Raw genomic sequence first — 25,470 nt, forward strand, 5'->3', positions numbered from 1 at the left:
ATCCCAAGATTACATTAGCTTTTTTGGGTAGTCATTCTTCCTGCAGTTAATCAGATATCAATTCCTCAGGAAGTTTTTTTATGTCTATCTATAGAAACCTATGTGGCACTGTCACCTGGGTTTGTAATAATTTGTTTAATAATCTATTTCCCTCACTTGACTCTAACATGAGGGCAGAGACTATGTTGTTTACCTCCTCATTTTTACTGCATCTTCAGTGTCTAATACAATGTCTGGATCATAGAAAGATTCAGCATACATTTGCTGAATTAAATGACTGATACATTTGTTTTGAAAAATCAAAATGTGAATAAATGGAGTAATTATTATGCTTCCACATGCATCTGGAGCAAGTTTAAGGCTGTTCTGAATCACCTTAATTTCAGTATCAGGTGGAGCACATTCTTGAACACAACTTTGAGCAAATAGCTTGAAGATAGATGCAAGTACATAGGTAGATCTTTAGAAGAATTATTTTATATTGAAGCTGAATATAAAATAAACTTTACCTCAGTGTTGTCCAGAGAAAATATTTGAATAATTCCAATATATATTATTTATGATTTTGTGTGCATGCATGCCCCGGTGGGAGTGGGGGAGAGAGAGAGAGACAGAAAGAGAAAGAGAAAAAGAGAGAGACAGAGAGAGAGAGAGGGAGAGAGAGAGAGAGAGAGAGAGAGAGAGAGAGAGAGAAAGAGAGAAATATGAAGGAAGAGTGTGAAGTGAGGAAAGGCTGAGAAGAGAAATAACAATTTTAATAGGTTAAGATCCTGTAAACACAGGAGGGGCTTAGAATTTAGTGGAAGAGACCAACTGGGAAATGGATAATTATGGTACAGATTATTAGAATAAGGAAACTGCATAGTTTAAAAATGTGATCTGGCTTTTCTTGAGGTAGCCAGGAAAGCTGTCACAGATAAAGTGAAATTTGATTTTAGCCTTGAGGAGGAAAGAATCAATGGTCTTTGTGGCAGAGCAGAAGGGAACAAAGCTCCAGCTGACTAATTTGACTTTCCCGTCTTCGTAGCTTTTCCAAAGTTCAATTTTTTGTCGAGGTTTTTATCATCACCTTTTCATGACTGAAACCAGCTTCTCTGAGTGGAATATGTCTCTCTCATGTTCTAGAACGACTGAGGTAGCAGCAGCCATGAAGTGACAGTCTCATATACCTTGGGTTTGCCATTAATGAACTGTGTGGTTTTAGGCGAGTCATTTACTCTTTCCAGGCCTAAAGGGTTTAATTAGATAATCTTCCCTGTTCGCTTCCAGTTCTAAGAATTTGTGAGCCTTTAGAAAAAGACATTGGGATTGACATATATACACTAATATGTATAGAATAGATAACTGATAAGAACCAGCTGTATAAAAATAAATAAATTAAATTAAATTAAAAAAGAAAAAGAAATGAAAAAGACATTGGGTCCTGGTATTAAGGGGATTTTTACATTTCAGTGCTGGAAGTTACGCTTCCCTGTTCCCCAAGGAGTAAAAGAAACATAGTTTGTGTTAGTATTGCAGCTACTTTGATTTTTTTGTTATTTTTTACAAAGTAAATATTTTAGACATTTCTGATTATGCTAGAGTCAGGGCTAAAGCAGCTCTCAGCTCATTATCTGGTGTTTGTCGCTTATAGGAGTTACTGGCCCTTTAAAAAATAAAGAACAGGGCAAGAGGGCGCGGCCGAGGGACTCAGGTGCCAGCTAATTCGGCTTCTTCCGGAAAAGTCACCCCAAGGCCAGTCGTATGGCATCCTGGGAAATGCAGTTTCTTTTGGGGCCCCACTCCCCTAGTAACTCCTTGCTTTTGAGCATGAGACGGACTACAACCCCCAGAGGACCAAGTGGTAGCAGCGGGGCACTGTACACTTGCCGCGGCTGGGCGGCTAGTTCAAGTTGCCATAGCTGCGAGTCTGGGGAGAGCAGAGTCGGTTGCGTCGCTGCGTCCAGTCAGTTACACCTTCTGGGTCACTGGTGGCCGCGGGAGCCGGGTGGGGCCTCGGCAATGATCCGGCATTAAGGACCTGGGGTCCTCTTCTGTTTCAGGTACCTGCGCCCCACCGTCCCCTCGCTCTTTATTTACCACTTCCCTATCCTGTCGTAGACGTTTTAGGTCCCGCTTCCCCTCGTCCCAGGGGTGGGGACGCCAAAGCCGCCCGGAGATCTGGGGTAAGGCCGTGGATGGGTGGTTGGTGTGCTAAAGTTGGGGGAGACGGCGTGCCTGGCACCCCGACGCCCCCCTCCCTCGGCGTGGGTGTCCACAGTCAGGTCCTGGTCAAGTCATGCAGGGAGTTTGAACTTCGTTCTCTTTGAGAGCGGCTTGTCCTGCCACTAGGAGCTGTGAAGCTTGAGCTGTCAAGGAGTTTGGCCTCATTCTGGCGTGTACTTGCCTGGCCTGGGATATAGTTGGACGTTTTGTACATGTTTTAGAGTCACAAAAATTTGCTACCCTTGGGAACGCTGTATCAATGACTTGTCTTTCCTATGCCAACATGGGAGTTGCCCCAGTGTCAGCTGTTGAACAGCCCCGTATTTGAGTTATTTCGTAGAAACACCTGACATTGAATTCCAGCTGCATCCTTTGTCGGTTTGATGAAGCTCAGTCACCGCCGCGGACATCTTGTAAAACCGCTTTGTATCCTTGTGCCAAGTGTTACGTAGAGTATCTATCTAACACAGGGCCTGGGCCATTGGGAGTGCTCAATATTAGTAATTTATTTTTATTAACTATACAGAGCTGTGCTAATAGAAACATAGTGTGAGCCACACCGCAAGGTGAAATTTTCTAGTACTCACGCACACTAAACAAGTAAAAAGGAGCTGGTGGAATTTCTTTAAGTAATTGGTTTGGCACAGTAGATCCAAAATGTTTTCATTTCCACCTGTAGTCAGTGTGAAACTTGAGATATTTTACATCCTAAAAAACTTTAAAAAAAGGTGCTAAGTATTGCATCTAGTTTACATTTACAGCACATTAGTCGCATATGGCTAGTGACTATTGTATTGGACAGCACAGATAGAAGATTAAAATTTTGGTAGTTTCATGTTGGCACAGAGAAATTTGGGGGTGTCTGTGACTCACAGAATGAAGGTAGTAGCTGCTTTGTTAAAAGAGTTAAGCATGCATCATACCTGTGTCCTCTCTGCCATTGCATGACCTCTGGGTCAACTTGAACTCTCTTGACTGTATGTTTTGATTAAGAAAATACCTTTTTTCTTGGAGTGGTTGATAGATGTATTCTCAGATATGTTTTTTCTGTGGACAACCAGCCGTTCTGTGGATAATTTTCAATGGATTCTTACTACTTTGAAAGGCGTCACAAAGAACTGAGAGTATTTCTGTACACAGCTCTTCAAACCAAAGGCATTTTACTTTTACTTATTTAATTGCAATACTAAGTGTAGGAAGAGCTGGGCAGTTTACAAAATATTTCCTTTAGGAGTGCTAGCATGTAGTTCATTTACTGGCTTGGAAATACAGTCAGGCCATTAAATTCAGAAGTAACATATTAATTTCGTTACCTGCCTTAGTTTACCCACTGAGAGACATGCTTAGGGATAGTATCTTTGGCTAGACTTGGGCTACAGTTCACACTGCGACATGCTCTAGCCTGCCCAAGGCATGACCAGGTATGGGCGGAAGTCACCGGTGAGGAGTATGCTGGCTGGGCACTTGGGTGTGAAGAATTCCTGTGACTTCAGTGGGTCTTTTGCATGATCCAAGGAACATTTTCTCTGTTCTCTGACTTGATGTGATATATTCTCTGCTGTGTACACAAACTGTACATAGGATGAGCTTATTTTTATCTTGAATTGTTTAAAAAAAATTAAGGTTGTGGGTGTGTTTTACTCCTTGTTTCATTTATCTGTAGGTGGTTTGGGGAAAGTGTAGGGGCAACCAAGATCATCCATTTGACTAGGCCTTTTGCCCTGAACCTCATGAAGAAATGATAGGAGGCAGACTTACGTGCCTAAGAAGAGCACTGAGCTCAGAGGACAGCAACACAGAGTTTTGGGGGTGTGCTTTGTAAGTATGCTTCCTCCCTGAGTTTCTGAGATAACATATTTTTGCATATTTATAGTGGAAAAGAATATGGCAACAAATAGGCTTGTAAGGAGCAAGAAACCCCTTTCTAACATGCAGTATCACAATTAAATAGGATGGTTGTACATGCAGTGTTACAAAAATTCAGGGGAACGAACTAGATACCTTAATAAAAGCAATAATAATGCACCTGCTTCTATTAGACAAGTATTTGAGAACCTATTTTGTCTCAGGCCCTGTATAGGTACCTTTTACATGTTGTATATAATACATTTATTATCCTTCTGTTTATTTTAGAAATGAGGCAATTGAGGCTCAGATAGGTTATTTGGTTTGCTTGGATTCTGCAGCCAGAAGAGTGGTCTTCATCCCCAGGTCTTCTGACTCTAAATCCCAGTCCTGCCCACTACACAGAGGCCACATTGTGGTCTCTGATTGCCCTCTAATAGGGTTTGATTTGCGGTTAGTATTTTTATATTGTGTACCACATAAGCCACGTTTCTTGTTATTCATCTCTTTAAATGTTCAAAGGCTTCTATTATCTTTCTTAGTTTTTTTTCAAGATATCAATATAATGGTCTTTATGTTATTATTGAGGTAAGCGGTAACTGTATCTGTGATTTCTATAAGTGTATGTATGCAACATAAATTGTCATTGATAATCAAGAGGATAGTATTAACTCAGGTTTTGCATCATAGATTTAAAATTCGGGACACTTTAGCATTTTCACGTTTCATTTAGATAAAGGGCACTTAAACATGTAGGGAAGACCGATTGGGGTCTTGTAATAACACTTTGTTTAAGATAAATGTGTAAAAGGTTCTTAGAATGAAAGAATATTAGAGCTGGAGGGGCCTGTTAGGATAATTTAGTCCAGAAATTTTCAACTGCAGTCTTAACACATTTGGGAGTAATATATAAATAACCTAGAGTAGATTCACTGTAATCCATGCAATAATGTCACTGGGTTGATTCTAATATGAAATGTTTCAATATATTCGTACTATTCTGTAGCGTTTTTCTTTCTTGTAATAATGTACATATAAAATTTTACCTTGTCTCTTTTAACTGCTACATAGTATCCCAAATGACTAGATACATTTAATGTATCCCTTATCAGTGGATTTGTGGTTTTTTTTTTTTTTACTACTATAAATAATTCTGCCATGAAGCTCTTTTACCGACATCTACATCTAAGGGTATACATACATCTTATACATACATCTCCTTTTGTTTTTCTTAGGGATATAGTTATAGAAGTAGAATCTCTGGGTCAAAACATGTGCATGTTACTTATTTTTACTTGCCAGATTGTTCTTTAGAAAAGCTATCCTAGTTAATATTCTTACAGCAAGGTGTGCCCTTGGTGGTGAGAACTTTTTTTCACAGGTACAAAACAGATAAAAAGGAATATCATTACTTTAATTTGTAATTCTTTAATTAGTGAAATAGAATATATTACATGTATTCTGTGAATTGCCTGTTTATCCTGTGGACCTTTTACTACTGGAATGTTCTTTTTTCTATTTTTTTAAAGAGATGATAAATTCTTTGGTTTTCATATAATCCAAATATTTTTCTGAGTTTTTACTTTAGTTCTTCAACCTTGTTTCTGGTGTCTTATTAATAATTATGAATGATGCTAAGAGGCTTATCAGGTCTTTATCAGATATTTAGCACCTCCCTGAAATTCATATAACCCTTGATATATATCTGTACAATACTGGTACTTGGATTGTTTGGGAGATGGGAGTATTTGTGGTTACATGAATCCATTTAGCTGATGAACATTTAAAATCTACTTTATGAACAGTGTTTGCCATGAAACAGGTACTCATGAATGAATGAGCTCATAGATGAATGAATAGGTGAATTAAGGCTAAGCCTGAACTAGGCTTTTAGTGAAGACAGACTTCTTGGAAGAAGTGAACTCTGATTATTTAAAAAGAAAGAGGGACTTCCCTGGTGGCACAGTGGTTAAGAATCGGCCTGCCAATGCAGGGGACACAGGTTCGAGCCCTAGTCCGGGAAGATCCTGCATGCCGCGGAGCAACTAAGTCCGTGCGCCACAACTACTGAGCCTGTGTTCTAGAGCCTGCGAGCCAAAACGACTGAGCCCGTGTGCTGCAAATACTGAAGCCCACGTGCCTAGAGCCCGTGCTCCACCACCGCAATGAGAAGGCTGCGCACTGCAAGGAAGAGGTAGCCCCCACTCGCCGCAACTAGAGGAAGCCCGCGTGCAGCAACAAAGACCCAATGCAGCTGAAAATAAATACATAAATTTATTAAAAAAAAGTTAAATTAAAAAAAGAAGACATAATTTTATAGATTGTAGGAAGAAGGAAAAAGCTCGATGGCGGGAGAGTGAAGGCTTTAAAATGGCAAAAACGGGTTAGCTTATGAGTGGTAATTGGTACATTAAAACAGTACTGAGAATGGACACAGATAGTAAAGAGCCTAGGTAATTTGGAGTGTGTAGAGCTTTATAGTACCAATAAATAATAATTGGTGAATGTAGTAGCTGCAAATAGCAATGAGAAAGTGATTTGCAATAATTCAAGCAGACCTAGGTTTGATTCAGTTATAAGTTTTAACACATTCAAATGAATTTGAAATGATTATCCTTGTTTACTCTAAAGACATATCAAGTATTCATATTTATACCGTTTTGCAGTTCAATCCATATTGTCTGAGGACTTAAGATAATTAATCTAGGCTATTTACTGCAAAAATTATTTCATCCAACAATTATTTAATTAGAATCACCAATTGCAAAGTCCTGTACTTTGAAATTTGTCTCTGGATTAATCAGACAGTGTAATAAGGAGAAGTTAATTGTAAATTCATTAAAAAATATTCCAGCTACACACCAGGCGCTATGGTCGGTGTTGAAATACAGCCATGAACAAAGTAGATGGAGTCTATGATGAGATTTAGAGACTAGAAGGGAGACAGACAAGTAAACAGCCAGTTAGCTATGTCTGGGCTGTGAGGAGTTGGTGTCCAAGGTGGGCTCTTGGCCCAGGGTTAAGGTGGGGGCAGTGAAGGAAGGCTTTCTAGAGGAAGTTTCCTCTGAACTGAGACTTGAAGGACAAGTAAGAGTTAGCCAAAGGAAAGGAGTGAAAAGAATGTTCTAGGTGGTGAATCCAGCATAGGTATAATGGTGAGATGAGCATAACATATTTGAGAAATTGAAAAAGATTCTGTGGCAGGAATAATTACATACTATGGACATGTTTAATTATTGTCTTGCTATAAGTAGAGAACTATAAGTATGCAGACAGAGAAAAGATCACTTCTGGCTGGAGATGGAAGGCTTCGCTGAGATTGTATTATTTGACCTTTACCTGGAAAGATGGGTGGAATTTATATAGGTGGCAATGGTCGACAGCAGACGGCATTTCAGTCAGACCTAATGGCATTAGTGAGGGATGGAAGTGGTAGGAGAATAGCTGGTGTAATAGCTAAATGTAGGCCTTATATTTTCTATGATTCTTTCGTTAAGAGAAGGGTGGCTTGATTAGGGTCTTGAATTCCTGATTCAAGAACCTAGACTCAATCACATGGGCAGTGGAGTGTCAGTGAAGGTTGGAATGGACAGAAAAAGACTCAGAGAAACCATTATAGTGGCTAGTAATGAGTTAAGAAAAGTCCTGAATTATGAATGGCGCTGGTGGTAATGAGAAGGGATACATACATGGTTAGGAATCTGGGCCTTGAAGAAAGGCTCACGACTCGGCTCTGCTGTTGGAAGCTGTGTAACCTTGGGTACCTCACCTAGCTTCTTTAAGCCTCTTCTCTACATATCACGATGACAATGGTACTTTGTAGGCTTATTGTCATAGAGCAAGCTGTAATGTTAGAGCATTAGCTATTCAGCATTATTATTTCAACTTTTGTTTTTTGAAAGTTTTTAAAATTGAGGTTCTTAAGTGGAGTTTACATCCATGTACTTGCAGTAATTCAGTGTTTCAATGTAACTGGTTTTATATGATATTGAGCTGTATTTTATTATAGTTGGATTCCTTTCTAATTCTATATCTTTAAAATTTTTATGTATACATTTAAAAATATTAAAGGAAACAGTTCATGGTACAAAGTATGCCAATCACCTTTTAAAAAAAATTAGAAGTTTTTGTTATATCTTGGAAAGAATATATACATCATTCTTTTTACCCACTTTAAAAATTAAGAATAAAAAATACCAAACTCTTGAGTAATCATATTTGTAAGTACAGTAAAAAAGTGTTCCAGTTCATTATTATAGAAGAGTTAAAGGGAGATCTAAAGATATAAAGTAAAAGAAGAGTGGGGGAAGAAAGAAATATGGGATTTGAGAAAGAGTGGAGGAAAAATATTCATAATACTTTTTTTTTTTAAGTTTAAGGCTTTAGGATATGATTTCTGGGAAAAAAAAAGGGAATGCTTTTCGGCTTGAAAGAGGTTGTAAATATTCCTAATACGAGACAGGATTATTTAAAACTCATCTTAAAATAGCTGTAGAAAATTGGATGTATAGCAGATTTACATAGTATTAATACTTTATTATCTTATACTGTATTCATTATATAAACCTTTAGTTCTGAGTAAATGGGTACATATGGAATAGTTTGGCCTTAAATGCATTGGTTGTGTGTGTATAGTGGGGGGAATGGATCATAAGAAATATGGTAGGGAAGGACAAAAGAACCCCCAGACATTTCAGTGATTGGACAATGTATTTGGAATTTACACAGTTCTTTTGCATCTAAGAATGCTGTGGAAAAGGCACTGGCTTAGAGACACAAGATCTAGGTTCCAGTTCTGTTGTTGTAACTTTATCAAAGCAATCATGGATAAGTATTTTACTTAAAACTTTGTTTTCCTTTAGCAACAAAAGTAAAGGGTTGTAATTATACCAACTTTATAGGATTCAGGTGGAGATCAAAAGAGAAAATGCTAATGAAAATTCTTTGTAAGCTATAAAGTAATATGCAAATTTAAGGTATAAATAGCAATAAGAAATATTTCCCTTTCTTAAAATTTTTAATGTTGTTTTGTTCACTAGGAAAGTCAAGAGGAGTTTCTGTTTCTACTTGAAAAACTAATAGGAAGAAAACAAATAAGCTTTATAATACACTTAAGAAATAGTATGTTTCTTTTCTTTTTTTTTTTTTTTTTTGCAGTATGCGGGCCTCTCACTGTTGTGGCCTCTCCCATTGTGGAGCACAGGCTCCTGACGCGCAGGCTCAGTGGCCATGGCTCACGGGCCCAGCCGCTCTGCGGTATGTGGGATCTTCCCAGACCGGGGCACAAACCCGTGTCCCCTGCATCGGCAGGCGGACTCTCGACCACTGCACCACCAGGGAAGCCCGTATGTTTCTTTTGAAAACCTTAACGTTACAGGGAACAAATAAATGGCTCCAACTGATATTTATGATTACTTTCTCAAAAATTGGTGGCCTGTCACTTGTTATATCAATTGTTAATGCTTATTTTGTGCATCCTAGTATGAACCTGTCCTTTTTTGCTTCTACGGTTAGAAGAGGCTGAAACCAACCTGTTTTCTCAAGGAGAGCAGGCTCGAGAGGAAACGTCAGGAAATTAACCATCTTCTGAACCAAATCAAATGACTTACTAGTAACCTATATATATCAGTTGGCCTTTACTGCATAATAAATAAAACCTTGCCGGTATACAACAGTACACTTTGTCTGCTTATCTTGGCTAGACTCATTTGTTTGAGCTCAGCTGTCTGGTCTGCTGATCCAAGCTGGAAGCCACTGGGGCAACCACGTTTCCCACACCTTCCGGTGGGATAGCGTGGGCATGTCCTCATGGTGATGGAAGAGTTGTGGGGGAGTAGGTTCCAGTGCGTAATCCCATTTCAAGCATCTGCTTGTGCCATGTCAGTGAAAATCCAATTGGCCAAAGTAGGTCAAATAGCTGAGCTCAGAGACAGGGGGTAACTCTACCTATGGTGGGAGGGCAGTGCATCTTGGGAGGGGTGAAGAATTGGAGCCAGATTATGCAAGGTACAACACTGTTCTGCATTTAATTTCTTCTATATACAATAGTGTGAAAACATTCTAAGTAGTTTGCTGAAAATCAAGTCCTTATGCTCAATGCTTGTATCTTGTTCTGGTTTTACAGTGTATAGGCATGGCTAATATCGAAGCTGTATTACTCAATATTTCCCTTCTGGTCTGTAGAGGAAAGCATTATCTTTCGAGCATTTAACATTGATTAATTCTTCACAGCTGAATTGCTCATTTTTAACTGGAGAATGAGGCTGATAAACTTCCTTTGTCTTGGTTCTTTATCCAAAATAGGGTTACAAACTCAACTGCTAATTGGGTAACACACTGCTGAAGCAGGCCCCGTGGGGACTGCAAAGGGCAAAGGGCAAGAGGAAGGTACATGACAAACTCCAGGGCAGCCACTATTTACGTCTGTGTCGCCACGGGAAAATTCATCCCCAGTGTTGCCAGATCTTTGGATTTTTCTAGAAAAACTGGAAATTAGATTTTTTATGTGAAGTCTCTTTGTTTTCAAATTAAGGTTTTAAGGTAACACAATGAGTGTTATTTAAAAATACATATTGGTTGGCTGGATTTGGTCTATAGTTCTCCACTTTTCATCCTCTGATTTAAACAGAATGGTGTTAGAAACTCGGGGATCCTAGCTCTGTCTTTGCCCAGGCTGATCTCTTGCCCAATCTGGAACAGTTTGGACAATTATTAGGGGTTGGCTGCACCCCTAGAGGGCTGCATTATTGTCTGCTGTTTCGGGAATAGTGTAGTTTGTATTTATTTTTTATCTGTCAGCAAATAGAGAGAGTACAATTCTAGGGCTTAACTACAAGTAAGAAATCCATCTTCTGTTTGTTAGCATCCATTTCTGTTTTTTTTTTTTCTCTTGGGCTTTTGTTTATTGTTTTTTATCTTGACATGTTTTAATTTAATTTTTTAAACTGCCTCATTTATTTTAGAAGTATGTGTAGGTGTAAGAGTCTAAAATATCTGCGAGACAGGGAAAGAGTTGTTAAGTAACTTTATTTTCTTTTAAAACTGCACTAATTTTTAACAACTGGCAGATATATAATCAAGCAGCTACTAGTTTTATCTCCATGTCTGAGTAAACAGTCATTTTGTATGCCACATAGCCTTTTCCAGAAATGCCCCTGCCCCCTGCTTGATGGGTCCTGGTCCATGTGACTCTGCCCTCTTAACTCCAGCAAGGGGAGCAAAATGGAGCCCGGGGGCTGAGTCCTCCTGGCATCATCCATGGAGTAGAGGTATGTGTGTGTGAGAGAGATAGAGGAAGGGAGGGAGGGAGGAAGGAGGAGAGACGAAGAGAGGAAATGGATGGCAACAACAGGAATAAGTGGAACATACAATAAAAAATCAAATCTAGTGTATTTGGAATATAGTATATGTATGTTAGTATACATATATACTTAATTCTGTAAATCAGATCTCAACTGGGAATGATTTTACTCACCCACTCACCCACCCATTCCTGCCCAGGGGATATCTAGGAATATCCGGAGATAGTTTTATAGCCATGCCCTGGTGGAAGGATGGGAGAGCTCTGCTTATTTGTCTCTTCTCTAGTTCCTCTGAGACAGATGGTTTTTAACTGAATCTCGTTTCTTTGTCTCATCCATCTGTCAAACTTCTTCTCATCCTTCCAGATGGGTGGAAAGATCCTAACCTGACTCCCCTGGCATTTTGTCCTGTTACTTAGTTCGCCATATATAGAACTTTTACAAGTCTTTCTCTCCCATCATGGACTGTGACTTACTTACTTTCATCTTTCATTTTTGATGTAGTGACGATTCAGTAAATGACGAATGCATGAATCTGTTGTACCTCTTTGATTCTGTTCCTGTGGCTTATATTATCTCCTGGCTTAACTGAGAACTAGCTACTGGACTGGACAGTTGACTTGGATCTTTTTTTGTGAGGAGACTAGCAGTCCTCATTATGTTTAATTTTATTCCCCAACAAAAGATAATAAATTCAAATTGTAACATTACAATAAAACATTTAATTATTCAGTAGCAGGGCAAGACACATTATAATTAGCTCCCTCTTATGCGTCCTCGTATAGGTGGTAATAGATGCTGTTGAGTAGCCCAAGCAGTCTTAAGCTAAAGATTTGGCATGAGATCTCAACCACTCTGTCACCTTGGAAAATGTCCCCGCCACATGCAGCTGGCCTTGGGTTGTGGGCAGTTGATGACTTGACGTTTGGTGTTCTTGATTCACTCTCAGTCCAGCGGATCTCCTCCGAGTGCCAGGTGTGTTAGAGTTCTGGGCCTTGTGGTGTCAACAGTGAATACGTAGAGTAAATGCCTCCCCTCGTAGAACTTACATGAGGACTGGAACAAAATCCACACTTCTCTCAGCCTTGAAGCTCTCCATGTGCTGTCCCTAGCCTGCTTCTCAGACTTCATCCCATGCCACCTTACTCCTTGCTCTCTGTGCTCCTGCCTTTTGCTGTTTCTCAAACCTGCCAAACTCCTTCCTACTTCATGTGCTCTGCATTTGCTCTTCCGCCTGTCTAGAATTCGGTTCCCCCCAGATGTCCGTGTGACTGGTTCCTTCTCATCATTAAGTTCTCTGATTATGAGACCCCTGTCCTGACCACTTTTCTCTAAAAAAGCTCTCCCAATCCCAGTTACTCTTAAATATTCTATTTTCAATTTTAGTTTTACTGGAGTATAGTTGATTTACAATGTTGTGTTAGTTTCCGGTGTACAGCAAAGTGAGCCAGTTATACATATACATATATTCATTCTTTTTTAGATTCTCATATAGGTTATCACAGAATATTGAGTCAAGTTCCCTGTGCTATACAGTAGGTCCTTGTTGGTTATCTGTCTTATATATAGTTGTGTGTGTGTGTGTGTGTGTGTGTGTGTGTGTGTGTTCATCTCAAGCTCCTGACTTATCCCTCCCTGCCATGTTTCCCCTTTGGTAACCATAAGTTTGTTTTCAATATCTATAAGTCTGTTTCTGTTTTGTAAATAAGGTCATTTGTATCTTTTTTTAAAAAATTTGATGCCACATATGAGTGATATCATATATTTGTCTTTCTCTGTCTGACTTACTTCACCTAGTATGATAATCTCTAGGTCCATCCACATTGCTGAAAATGGCATTATTTCATTCTTTTTTATGGCCGAGTAAAATTCCATTGTATATATGTACCACATCTTCTTTATCCATTCCTCTGGTGATGGACATTTCAGTTGCTTCCATGTCTTGGCTTTTGTAAATAGTGCTGCAGTGAACATTGGGATGCATGTATTCTTTCGGATTATGGTTTTCTTTGGATATGCCCAGAAATGGGATTGCTTGATCATAGGTAGTTCTATTTTTAGTTTTTTAAGGAACCTCCATACTGTTCTCCATAGCGGTTGTGCCAATTTACATTCCCACCAACAGTGCAAGAGGGTCCCCTTTTCTCCACATCGTCTCCAGCATTTGTTGTTTGTAGACTTTTTGATGATAGCCATCCTGACCTGTGTGAGGTGATACCTAATTGTCATTTTGATTTGCATTTCTCTGATAATTAGTGATGTTGAGCATCTTTTTGTGTGCTTTTTGGCCCTCTGTATGTCTTCTTTGGAGAAATGTCTATTTAGATCTTCTGCCCATTTTTTAATTGGGTTGTTTGTTTTTTTGACATAGAGCTGCATGAGCCATTTGTATATTTTGGAGATTAACCCCTTGTTGGTCTTTTTGTTTGAAAATATTTTCTCCTATTCTGTGGGCTGTCTTTTCATTTTGTTTATGCTTTCTTTTGCTGTGTAGATGCTTTTAAGTTTAACTAGGCCCCATTTGTCTATTTTTGTTCTTATTTTCATTACCCTAGGACAGCAGTCCCAACCTTTTTGGCACCAGGGACCGGTTTCATGGAAGACAATTTTTCTATGGACCAGGGCAGGGGGGATAGTTTCAGGATGATTCAAGCTCATTACATTAATTTGCACTTTATTTCTATTATTATTACATTGTAATATATAATGAAATAATTATACAACTCACCATAATGCAGAATCAGTGGGAGCCCTGAGCTTGTATTCACTTGCCACTCACTGATAGGGTTTTGATATGAGTCTGCAAACAATTGATTTGTTATGGTCTCCATGCAGTCAAACCTCTCTGCTAATGATAATCTGTATTTGCAGCTGTTCCCCAGTGCTAGCATCACTGCCTCAGCTCCACCTCAGATCATCAGGCATTAGATTTTCATAAGGAGTGTGCAATCTAGATCCCACACATGCGCAGTTCACAGTAGGATTCACGCTCCTATGAGAATCTAATGCTGCTGCTGATCTGACAGGAGGCGGAGCCCAGGCGGTAATGTGAGCGATGGGGAGTGGCCGTAAATACAGACGAAGCTTTGCTCACTCACCCGACGCTCACCTCCTGCTGTGTGGCCTGGTTCCTAACAGGCCATGGACTGTCTGGGGGTTGGGGACCCCTGCTCTAGGATGTCGATCAAAAAAGATATTGCTGCGATTTATGTCAAAGAGTGTTCTGCCTATGTTTTCCTCTAAGAGTTCTATAGTGTCCAGCCTTACATTTAGGTCTTTGATCCATTTTGAGTTTATTTTTTTGTATGGTGTTAGAGAATGTTCTAATTTCATTCTTTTATGTGTAGCTGTCTAGTTTTCCCAGCACCACTTATTGAAGAGAATGTCTTTCCTCCATTGTATATTCTTGCCTCCTTTGTTGTAGATTAATTGACCATTGGTGTGTGAGTTTATTTCTGGACTTTCTGTCCTGTTCCATTGATTTGTATTTCTGTTTTTGTGCCGGTACCATACTGTTTTGATTACTGTAGCTTTATAGTATTGTCTGAAGCCAGGGAGTTGGATTCCTCCAGCTCCATTTTTCTTTCTCAGGATAGCTTTGGTTATTTGGGGTCTTTTGTGTCTCCATATAAATTAAAAAATTTTTTGTTCTAGTTCTGTGAAAAATGCCATTGGTAATTTGATAGGGATTGTATTGAATCTGTAGATTGCCTTGGGTAGTACAGTCATTTTGACAGTATTGATTCTTCCAATCTAACTTTGATCTTATATGAATTTACCAAAAGGGTTTGAGGAGATTAAGTTACAGAGGAGGACTGACATAAAGAAGACAGATACAGGTGATAATTGTTTGTACATGGTAATCTCTGCTGGTTTGTTAACTTTTTCTCTTGAAGGATGAGGCAATCACACGTCCTACAGCTATTGAAACAGTGAGAAATGTATTAAAAATTTTGAACTTGGTTAGTGATTAGGCTTAAAATACACTCCCTAGCTCCCCTGACCTCCTTTAAATATCAGCATCATTACCTTGAATATGTTCTTTGAGGACAGCTGCCTTGGACAGGGACGTTTGAGGCACTTGGAGGCCACAGAGGCAATCACCTCTTTAACATGCACTAGTCAGCCTTTGTGACACATCACCCCTGATGCTGGTTGCTTATCTTTTATGGACCAGCTTGCAAATCCTAATTGTTTTAAACTGGCTCTGAGGAAAAGAGGCTTGAGAATCAATAAATTACAGCTCTCATACATACAAATGTGCATCATTATAATGAAGACAATCTGATGGCTCTTTAGGTCAAATAAAAAAGGAGGTGGACTTGAAAGTTTGTAAAGACTCACTGCAAGTTCTCTTATTAAAGGGTTGAAATTACAGGGCTGAATGCAGTTTTCTTCTCTTGCAGTGTTCAGGTTTGCATATGGGCATTTGTTTTTGATGGATAGATCCTCAGTGGGAGAGAATTGATGAAGGGTTCATTACTTGCTCTGGTGGCCGTATGTCTTTGTTATAAGGTTCATTAAGGCAGAAACAACAATATTTATGCCTTTAAATACTGATGTGTTGGGAGCAGCTAAATAAACTATTCTAAGAATTGTACCATCTGTTTTCAGACCCAGAGCTTTCTCTAAGTCTCTGGAGACTTTCACCCAAGGTCACCCATCTTAGTCCTCTCCAGAGTCTTGGAAGAAGCTCAGCATCTGAAAAGCAGACAATGTAAATAGTACTGCTTTCCCATCAATGGTAAATTTTGTTGTACCAGTAGGTGGTAGTAAGCTGCAGAGAGTATTTACTGCTTTTCCTCCAGTTAAAGGAAATGCCTTTCTCACATTTAACCAGGATTCAGGTGATTCAGTTTCTTTAAATTGTTCTTTAAGAGTTCTTTAATCATTCTTCAAATTTAGCAATTCTTTTCTTTTGTCAACAAACATCATGCTGAAATTTCTTATGGTAATAAGAATGCATTTCTAATCCAACTGAACTTTTTTCTTTTAACTCTTTAAAAATAATGATGAAGATTTTTCTTGAGCATACTAGGTGTTTTTCTACTAGTCTTAATAATTCTTCTTTGGAATTCAAATTGTAGTAATGATTAAATATCATTCATGAACCACTTTAAATTTGTTTTCCAAAGCAGAATTTGATTGCATAAGCCATGCCAGTACACATTAATATATTTTCACATAGTCCTTCAATTTTTAAGTTCATTCCAGTATTTAGGATGTTTAAGAGAATCATTTTTTGAATCTAATGACTGTCGTTCAACAAAATTGCAAAGAAAGAATCATACATAATTAAAAAAAAATCATTCTTTTAGCTCACAAACTCATGATAAATGGTTTCTTTGGCCAGCCAGTACTCTTCAGTATGAAACATTAGAGATTGTCATTGAAATCCTAATTCTTTAGCTCATTGGTGAGAACTGGTGACATGACCCTACCTAGATAGATGTTAGGAGACTAGGAAGAATGGTCAGGTAAGTTGCCAGGAAGGAAAAGGAAACAGCTGCTAGGAAAAAGGGGGTTCTGAATGTATAGCTTTTATTTAAACACATTTTCCAGGTTGTCAACTTGTTATTAACCTGCTATCTCTGAAGGGGATCTTTATATTTGTTTTTCTTTCTTTTAACTATATATTTTTCTTTCTGATTAGTCAATCATTGTAGAAAATTCAGGAAGGATAGGAATGTTTAAAAAATAGAAATCGGCTGTAAACTCTACATGGTAAATACGTATAGTTTTATTTTCTTCCCCTTTTGTCATTGTCCTTTCCTGCTCCTCTAAATTGGTATATGGGTAATTTGCATTCACATACAGACATCATATAATGTTTATTACAAAATTGGGATTCATACTTTTATCCCTTGCATTGCTGTTTAATGTCTCCAGAAACAGGGTTTTAATGTCTGTGTACTGTTCTACTACCTGTATGTACTGTGTTTTAACCATTCTCTTATAATTTGAAATATAAGTTGTTTTTATTTTCCCTGTATTATCACTTCTCAGTAAATATCCTTATATATAAATTTCTGTATGTATTTCAGATGATTTTGTTAGGGGAAATTTTGGAAGTGTAGTTGGTAGGTTAAATGTACAAACTGCTGACATAACAGACAACTTATATCAACTTACACATATCCAGTAGGAGAGGTTAGGAGTGTTCCTTCCCCTACAACCTGGCTAACATAGACATAATTATTTAAAGGAAAACAAGTTAATGGGCTAGAAAAGCATCTCACTGATAATTTATATTTCTTAGGTTTTAGATAGAACAGTTTTGCATGGCCATGCATGTTTGTTTTTTTTTATGTTACTGCTCAGTATGCTTTTATCAACATGGAATGAATCTAATACTTTGGGCACAATTTCACTGGGGGGAAGATTTTCAGAGGCCTGAAAATCTTATTTTCATTAATGCCACTGATATTAGGGTAAACAGTACTTTTTTAAAATTAATTTTTTATTTGTAGTATAAAATAGTACATTCTTAATGGTCAGTGAAGAGTGTATAATTGGCGCTTACTGTTTTGTGCTTCTCTTCTTAGTTATCTTAAGGAGCTCTTGGGAACTATCTTCATGGGCCAACTCTAGTGGCCAATCCTTTCTCATTTGTTTCTCTTTTCCTCCATCAACTCCATGTCTGGGGAGTGGAGGTGTTGGCTGACTGGCATCTTTTGGTAAGATTGGACCTCTGCCACCATATCTGCCTTCTGCTTTGTGACGTTTAGGGTCAGGTGCTCTCTCTGTTACCTATGAGAGGCGTGTTTGACCTTTTGAATTGTCAGTAATAGTTTTAGAAAGTGCTAAGTTTTTATCAACAGTAAAATACTAATCTAATTTCTATTTTTTATTATAATCAGATTCTTTAATGTCTTTAAAGTCCTTCAACCCTTATGACACGTAATTGAAGTCCTTTCATATGCTATAAAAGTGAATGTTTCATAAGCTATTAAAAAAAACCATGCAAAATTCTCAGATATATCTCACCTTAAAATCTTGATATTTCTACAGGAGTTCCATCAGATGCAGGAGTTTGAAAATCTTTTATTGCTCAAAGTAATTGAAATTAAAAGCTGAAGACTTTTGTGTGAAATAGTGAAATTCATTCTGGAAAGTGTGATTTTTTTCTTATTAAAAGTATGTAATCCTTAATAGGGGTGAGAGGTTTTTCTTTTTTAATGTGACAATTACAAATAATTTAGTTAATGCTGTTGTTAATTTTGTGTAATGCTGCTAAGATTTTCTGTTTTAAATTCATATATCCCATGTCTTTACTTGTTAATATTTATCAACTGATTATAATGTGTTTTCCATTAAGAAAGACTGCAAGGTACATATACCTGCGGTAAAAGTATAGAAGTGTGGTGTGGAAAGTTAAACACAAAATCATTCTGGTAGTTATCCCAGGGGAGGTGGGGCAGGAGTAGTACTGGGTGGAGGGTAGTGTGAGAGGGTACTAAGACTTTATTTATAGCGTTCTAAATATTTTATTAAAAATATTAGAAGCACACGTGTCAGAATGGGAAATAACAATATTAAGAATATATTCTTTAAAATACTAGGGAAATAAGGTGATAGAAATAGAATAAAGAAGACAGAAATAGAAAAGAATAATAACATTCTAGGTAGTAGATACATGCATGCTTGTTATATTAGTCTCTACTATTTTATATTTTAAATATTTTCTCAAATTTTAAAAAAAACCATAAAATTTTCAGTTATCACTGTTTGTAGTCAAATTGAAACTCAGACTGTCTGCTCATTAGATGAGTCTGATACACCATTTATATCCATTAAAGTTGTGTGTAGATAACTGATTATTATTAAAAGTTTGGTACTCAAAAAAATCAGGTTGTCTCATAGATGGTTATCTTGTTTCCAGCTCTCACCAGTAGCCATTATAGTTAACATCTGGTTTCCAATGTTTCCTTTTTATTCTGCGTGGTATCCTAACTCCAATTTAGTTTCCAGAATTTTGACTTATTAAAATGATATTCATTATACTTTTAGATACAAAACTTTGACAGATCCAGGCATAATTATTATTTTCCATTATACAACAAGTAGAAGGAACAGGAAATAAAAACCCCTTTACTCTGAGGCCAATGATTTGATTTGTTTTTAAGGCTCTTTATTATATGCAGCATAGATATGTCACTTAGTTTTTTTCCTGGTGCCTAATACAGATTTCATATTGCTACTTGATTCCCAGCCTCCCTCATTTTGATATTTTTATGCTTAAATGAAATGAGAGGGGGTTGAAGAGGCTGTAGACAACATGTGAACCATGGCCTGCTGCTGCCTGTAATGATTTTTACTAACTGTTAAGATTGTTCGTAAGTAGTGTTTAGGGGACAGCAGAGCAAAGTAGAATGAAAAGAATACTGAAGGTAGAGAAGCCTGGCTGAATCCTGGGTCTGCATCCTTGGTCTGCTACTTAAAATCATTATATGGTGTTGGACTTGTTACTTAACAGCTCCCCCTCAGCATCCTCGATAGATTAGGGGTTAACTGTCCATTTTAATAAGTTATTATGAGAATTAAGTTGGATTGTGTGAGCATCTATATAGTACTTAGCGTTGTAGCAGGCTCTCCGAAAATGTTGATTTTTCCTGTTTTCACTAATGGAAAATGTTGGAAAGTACATTTACATAGAGCAAACGATTTTAGGTCATGTGGCATACATAGATTTATGGGTGTGCTCACATGAGTGCGCACAGGTGTGCAGAGACACACACACACGCGCGCACACACACACACACACACACACACACACACCCCTGTGATTTCCTAAGTATAAAGGTGAACTTTACATTTAAGATTTCTTCTTAAGTTTATTCTTTCGGATTTAAACAGTTGTGATCCTCCAAAATCATAGCCAACAGTTGCTTCAGCCTGTTTCTTGTTCATGTTTTTTGACGTTAGAGAGCTACATCGTGGGCACTGTACCTTTGTACTTCTAGACAGGGGAAGGGGGCGAGAACCAGAGAAGAGAGGTGAGGAAGGAAGTTGAGAGACCTGGGCAGAGGAGAGGCTCGAGTGTGACAGGTGTTTGCTAGCCCTGTCTCAGCCAGTTTGAAGAAGTTGGATGTTCCGTTGACTCTTTTCCTGGTGCTACAAGGACAGACTGTATTTCACTTTGAAAAACCTAAACTCACAGCAAGCTTCCTTGCTTATCTTATTTAGTTTTATTTTATTTAATATTTTAAAAACATGACTACTTTCATTAAATGCTCGAGAATCTATACATATTTAGCAAATTCCCTTTATCTTGGCTTTAGATGTATGGTCATGTACTTCCCAGATGCATTCAGAATAAAGATCTAAAAATTTCAGAATATTCTTGATTATTAAAGAGAGGTTTCATCATACTGTATTTCAAAGGCCAGAAAACTGGCCATATAGATTTTAGGAAGATTATAACAATTAATGTTAAAATAAAGATTATGTTAACCTTCTATTAAGCAGAAAATGAAATTATTGGAATACTCAAACTTTCACTTTTGATAATTGAATTTTCTCTGATGCTTCTTTGTTACAAATATATTTCATTTCTTCAATTTCTATAAAAGGTATTCTGAAACTTTTGAGATCGTCTTGCATGAAATAATTTTCTTTTGCATTAGATTGAAAATCGAGGTAAGGATGGGAGGAAAGCATATTTAGAGACTTTTCTACTGATGACATTATATTCAGGATGTTTGGCTTTCTGTTTTGGTGGAGATGTTGAAGATTCCATCTTCTCACACACTTGTTATTGTAGAGTTTGTACCTCTACTGCATTTGTTCAATTCTACTATATTTTAAATTAAGGTGTATGAGAGTGTTCACTGTACAGTGAATGGAATTCTTTTATTTTAGGTCATTCTCTGTGTGTTGTATTTTTGTTTAAAGATGCACATGTTCTCATAGCTTAGTAGAATGGACATCAGACTAGGGCTTCCCTGGCAGTGCAGTGGTTAAGAATCCACCTGCCTATGAAGGGGACGTGGGTTCGAGCCATGGTCGGGGAAGATCCTATATGCCGCGGAGCAACTAAGCCTGCGCTCCACAACTACTGAGCCTGTGCTCTACAGCCCGTGAGCCATAACCACTGAGCCTGTGCACCACAGCTACTGAAGCCTGTGCACCTAGAGCCCATGCTCTGCAACAAGAGAAGCCACCGCAATGAGAAGCCTGCACACCGCAACAAAGAGTAGGTCCCGCTCGCTGCAACTAGAGAAAGCCTGTGCGCAGCAACAAAGACCCAATGCAGCCAAAAATATAAAATAAATAAATTAAAGAAAAAAGAATGGACATCAGACTAATATTGAGACCTGCAGGTTTTAGCCTTAGAGAATATCTGTGTTTTTTTTTCTTCTTCATTGTAGAGATACCAATCTATGTGTCTCATATACCTTACAGTGTTGTTGGTAGAGTTATGTGAGATACTGTATGTGAAAGAGCTTATAAAATTTAGGAGCATTGCACAAAACTAAGTGATTATTATTATTTGGAGTTGTAAATGTCTGAGGAATTGCTCATAAACCAGAAAAAACAAAGGAGGGAGAATTACATGTGGAAATGACTTGTGTTTTCAAGCTATGTGTTAGAAATTATGATGTGGCAAAGGGCTAATGTAATAAATACTTTAAAAGATCAAAAAGTAAATAGTTAAATTAATCTCTTATTTCTGTGCTCTTTACCATTTGATTGACCTTGACCTGGATTTATTTTTAAGGATTTTTGCACCTCAATGGCAGGATCCTCCAACGATTCAGACCACTTCCGCTCTCATGACCGATTGGGTCGATGGGCTGCCAGTTCAATACACAGGGAAACTCGAAATCGACCTACTGTGGATGTCACTGAGAAGGTCAACACTATAACAAGTACTTTACAGGTTAGTTTAGCAATGGTTGCATGTAATAGATTTTAACTAGGTTGAGCTAAGAAATGGTTTCAGTCGGTGTATTAGTTTTTTATGCCACAGTAACAAATTTGCACAAAACTAATGTCTAAAAAACCCAGAAATTTATTTTCTTACAGTTCTGTAGGTCAGAATCTGACCCTGGTTTCATTGGACTAAAAGCAGGATGTCAGTAGGGCTGTATTCCTTTTTGGAGGTCCTAGGGAAATATCTGTTCCTTTTCCAGCTTCTAGAGGCTGCCCACATTCCTTGTTTTGTAGCCCCTTCCTTCCTCTTCAAAGCCAGGAAGGGTGGGTTGAGTACTTCTTACATCATATCACTCTGACTACTCTTCTGCTTCCCTCTTCCACTTTTAAGGATGCTTGTGATTGAGTCCACCCAATAATCCAGGATAATCTCCTCATCTCAAGGTCCTTAACTTAATCATAGCTGCAAAATCCCTTTTGCCATATAAGGAAACGTATACATAGGTTCGAGGGATTAGGACTTGGACATCTTTGGGGGCATTATTCTGCCTAACACAGTCAGTAAAGATATATTTGAAATATATGATAGGTTGTGGAAATGTTTTGGGATAAGGCAGTATTTCCAAATAAAATACTGTGGGAGTGAAACCAATAGGAATTATTACCATAGTTTACCTTCTTGTGGACATTTGCCTTTAGAGAAGTTGTTCATATTTTGGGTAGGTAAATTATTCATGGATGAATGATACTGAGATGCCATTTTTATTTAGAGGCTAATTTTTGACAGTGTTTGGAAGTTTGAGTGGCAGCAGTTTACATTCCCTCCATAGGAAAGGGCTTGGGAAAAGAGGTGGAGGAAGGGCAAAAAGAAAACTCAGACTTTTTTTCCTACCCTTTAATCTCTTACTTCCGTTTTGCCTGGATAAACATGGATTTTGGCTTTCAATTGCTTTGGGTTAGTATGCTTAGATAAGAAGAGGCTAATTTCTGGTGGAGAAACCATAATTTGATTTAAAACTCCGGAGCCTTTTTCTTTCTAAACTTATTTAAATTAACATAATATTGGATTCTTGCAGTACAAATTCTTGTACTTTCCCACTACTGAAACATATTAGTAAGTATATATTTTTGAAAGAAATGCCTCCATTTACCTCTCAGGTGAAACCTAGCATATTTAGGTGGAAACCATTTTTACTGTAATTACAAACAAATTTTATAGCTAAAAGTTAAAGGATACTTTGTTTTCTTTTCTCTTAATGGAGTCCTTGAGGTAAAGTAATAACTGAAATAACATTGATCCTAATGATTTGCTTGTCATGAACACAATCGACTAGATTTTTCTCAGGATTTCTCTTATATAAAGAGGGTCTGAATTAGTTGAGGTGCACAAATTGACGATGAGGATTCTTTTCCAATTTATGGTTTTGTTGCCAACTTATTATGGAACCTTGGATAAGGATTGAAATTTTGTGCTTCAGATTTCACACAAGTAAATTGCAGATGGATTTGAGTTTCTCTGTCAGTGCTGTTAATAAGATTTATTTGATATTTATGAAGTATATTACCCAACTTAATTATTATATAAATTGTACCTTTTGCAAATGGGTGACCTAGCTGTTTGATATGCCGCTAAGATTGATTGGGGAAAACATTGTTTGGAGCAATTAATAAAGTCCACTTTCTTTCTTTAGGACACTAGTCGGAACCTGCGGCAAGTTGACCAGATGCTTGGACAGTATCGAGAATATAGTAATGGACAGGCGGGGGCTATAGAACACGTAAGAATGTTTACATATGTTTGCATTTACTCTTACCCACCTTTTTGGAAATTTAGTTGTTGAGGAGTATGGATGTGAGATAAAGGACGTAACCACTGTGAATAGCTTTAGCTTATCAACTGCTTTATTATTTTATAGTTTAAATTTAGCTTGTCAGATGGCTTGCCAGCTAGTCTATATAGATTAGATTCTATTGAATTTGAAAGCTTTACTTTTTTTTTTTTGGCTGTGCCACATGGCTTGTGCGATTTTAGTTCCCTGACTAGGGATTGAACCCCGGGCCCTTGGCAGTGAGAGCATGGAGTCCTAACCACTGGACCACCAGGGAATTCCCTAAAATGAATATTTTTTTTATTAATATTTTGCTAATTCTGTCTCTTATTTCCTTCTTTTGGAATTTGCTAACTCATCCTCTGTAAACTCTTAGAAAACCAAAGAAATTTATTCCTTCATGTTTCTAATTATGAGTATACACTCTAATAAGATTAGTATTACATGTGTGCTATAATGATAGTTTTATATATATCTGTGCTGTACTGAGTTGTCACATAAGCCCCAAGTTTAATTGATTATTTGTTATTTTCTTTTTACAAAGCAGAAGTATAGTCATCATTTGCTTTTAATCGGAAGCTAATTGCTTGAGCACAGGGAACATATTTTCTCTCATAAGGTTTTTTTACTACTTTCATTTAGAAAATAAACTTGGACTTTCTTGTATCTACCAAATTTTTATGATTTATGGTATATTTGCAGATGGGGCCATAGATTTTATATATTTGGGTAGCTCATGAAATGTTTTAGATTTAACTACCTTATTAATAATGGGAGTTAATTCTTTGCTCTTTAATTTATTAGTAAAAAAATAAAAACATTATTAACTAGTAGCAGAGAAAAACCTACTTTGTCAGGTTGAATATTAGACGAATTTCCCTTGAATTGAGCAATTGGGAAATAAAACTATGTATTAAGTGAAACTTCTGTACAGGTAAGCTTTTAAAACACAGAGTGTGTTCTCCTAGAATTGGTAGGCCTAGAATTGAATAATGCTGAGCTCTGGGGGAGTAGTTTTATACATGGGAAGTAGATAAGCTCAACAGGTATTTCTTTCCCGTCTGAGTTGTAAGTACCTAGACTGGAAAGCCACTCATTTAAAATAGGACACAGGAAAATAAGATTCTTTCCTTTTACTTTAGGCTGTTCCTTGTCTGGTCTAGAGTCTTCCCCTTAGATTCCTCAAATTCTTGTTCTATTAAAGTAGTTGCCTCTCAATGATTTCTGCTCCCAGCATGCCAGAGGGGGATGTCACTCATTGCCTTATATTTACACTCCCTCGATAGAGCAATGATTTCCACCCTACCACCTGTAAGTAACCTGGGGGGGCACCTGCTGTAATCTATGCGAAGATGTGCAACTCAGAAAGAGTATTTCTCACAACAAGTGAATCTGATGGGCAGCTCAGTGAAAAT

At 37.6% G+C, this 25,470-nt stretch overlaps 1 protein-coding gene across 4 annotated transcripts in view; it reads left to right on the plus strand.

The window, feature by feature from the left end:
- Nucleotides 1–1,806: 1,806 nt before the first annotated feature.
- CEP128 (centrosomal protein 128) overlaps nucleotides 1,807–25,470 on the plus strand; it is a 439,104-nt gene continuing 415,440 nt past the window's right edge. For 2 of the 4 annotated variants that reach the window (XM_033850758.2, XM_073800169.1), the window contains exons 1-4: nucleotides 1,807–2,042; nucleotides 3,869–4,023; nucleotides 22,072–22,233; nucleotides 23,918–24,004. In XM_033850758.2, the coding sequence (XP_033706649.1) occupies nucleotides 22,087–22,233; nucleotides 23,918–24,004 (234 nt within the window). In that variant the 5' untranslated portion in view covers nucleotides 1,807–2,042; nucleotides 3,869–4,023; nucleotides 22,072–22,086. The remainder of the gene's footprint in view (nucleotides 2,043–3,868; nucleotides 4,024–22,071; nucleotides 22,234–23,917; nucleotides 24,005–25,470) is intronic. The other 2 variants (XM_033850760.2, XM_033850761.2) reach the window with 2 other exon arrangements.

Source organism: Tursiops truncatus, chromosome 2 (genome assembly GCF_011762595.2).
Source record: "Tursiops truncatus isolate mTurTru1 chromosome 2, mTurTru1.mat.Y, whole genome shotgun sequence".
Taxonomy (NCBI): Eukaryota; Metazoa; Chordata; class Mammalia; order Artiodactyla; family Delphinidae; genus Tursiops; species Tursiops truncatus.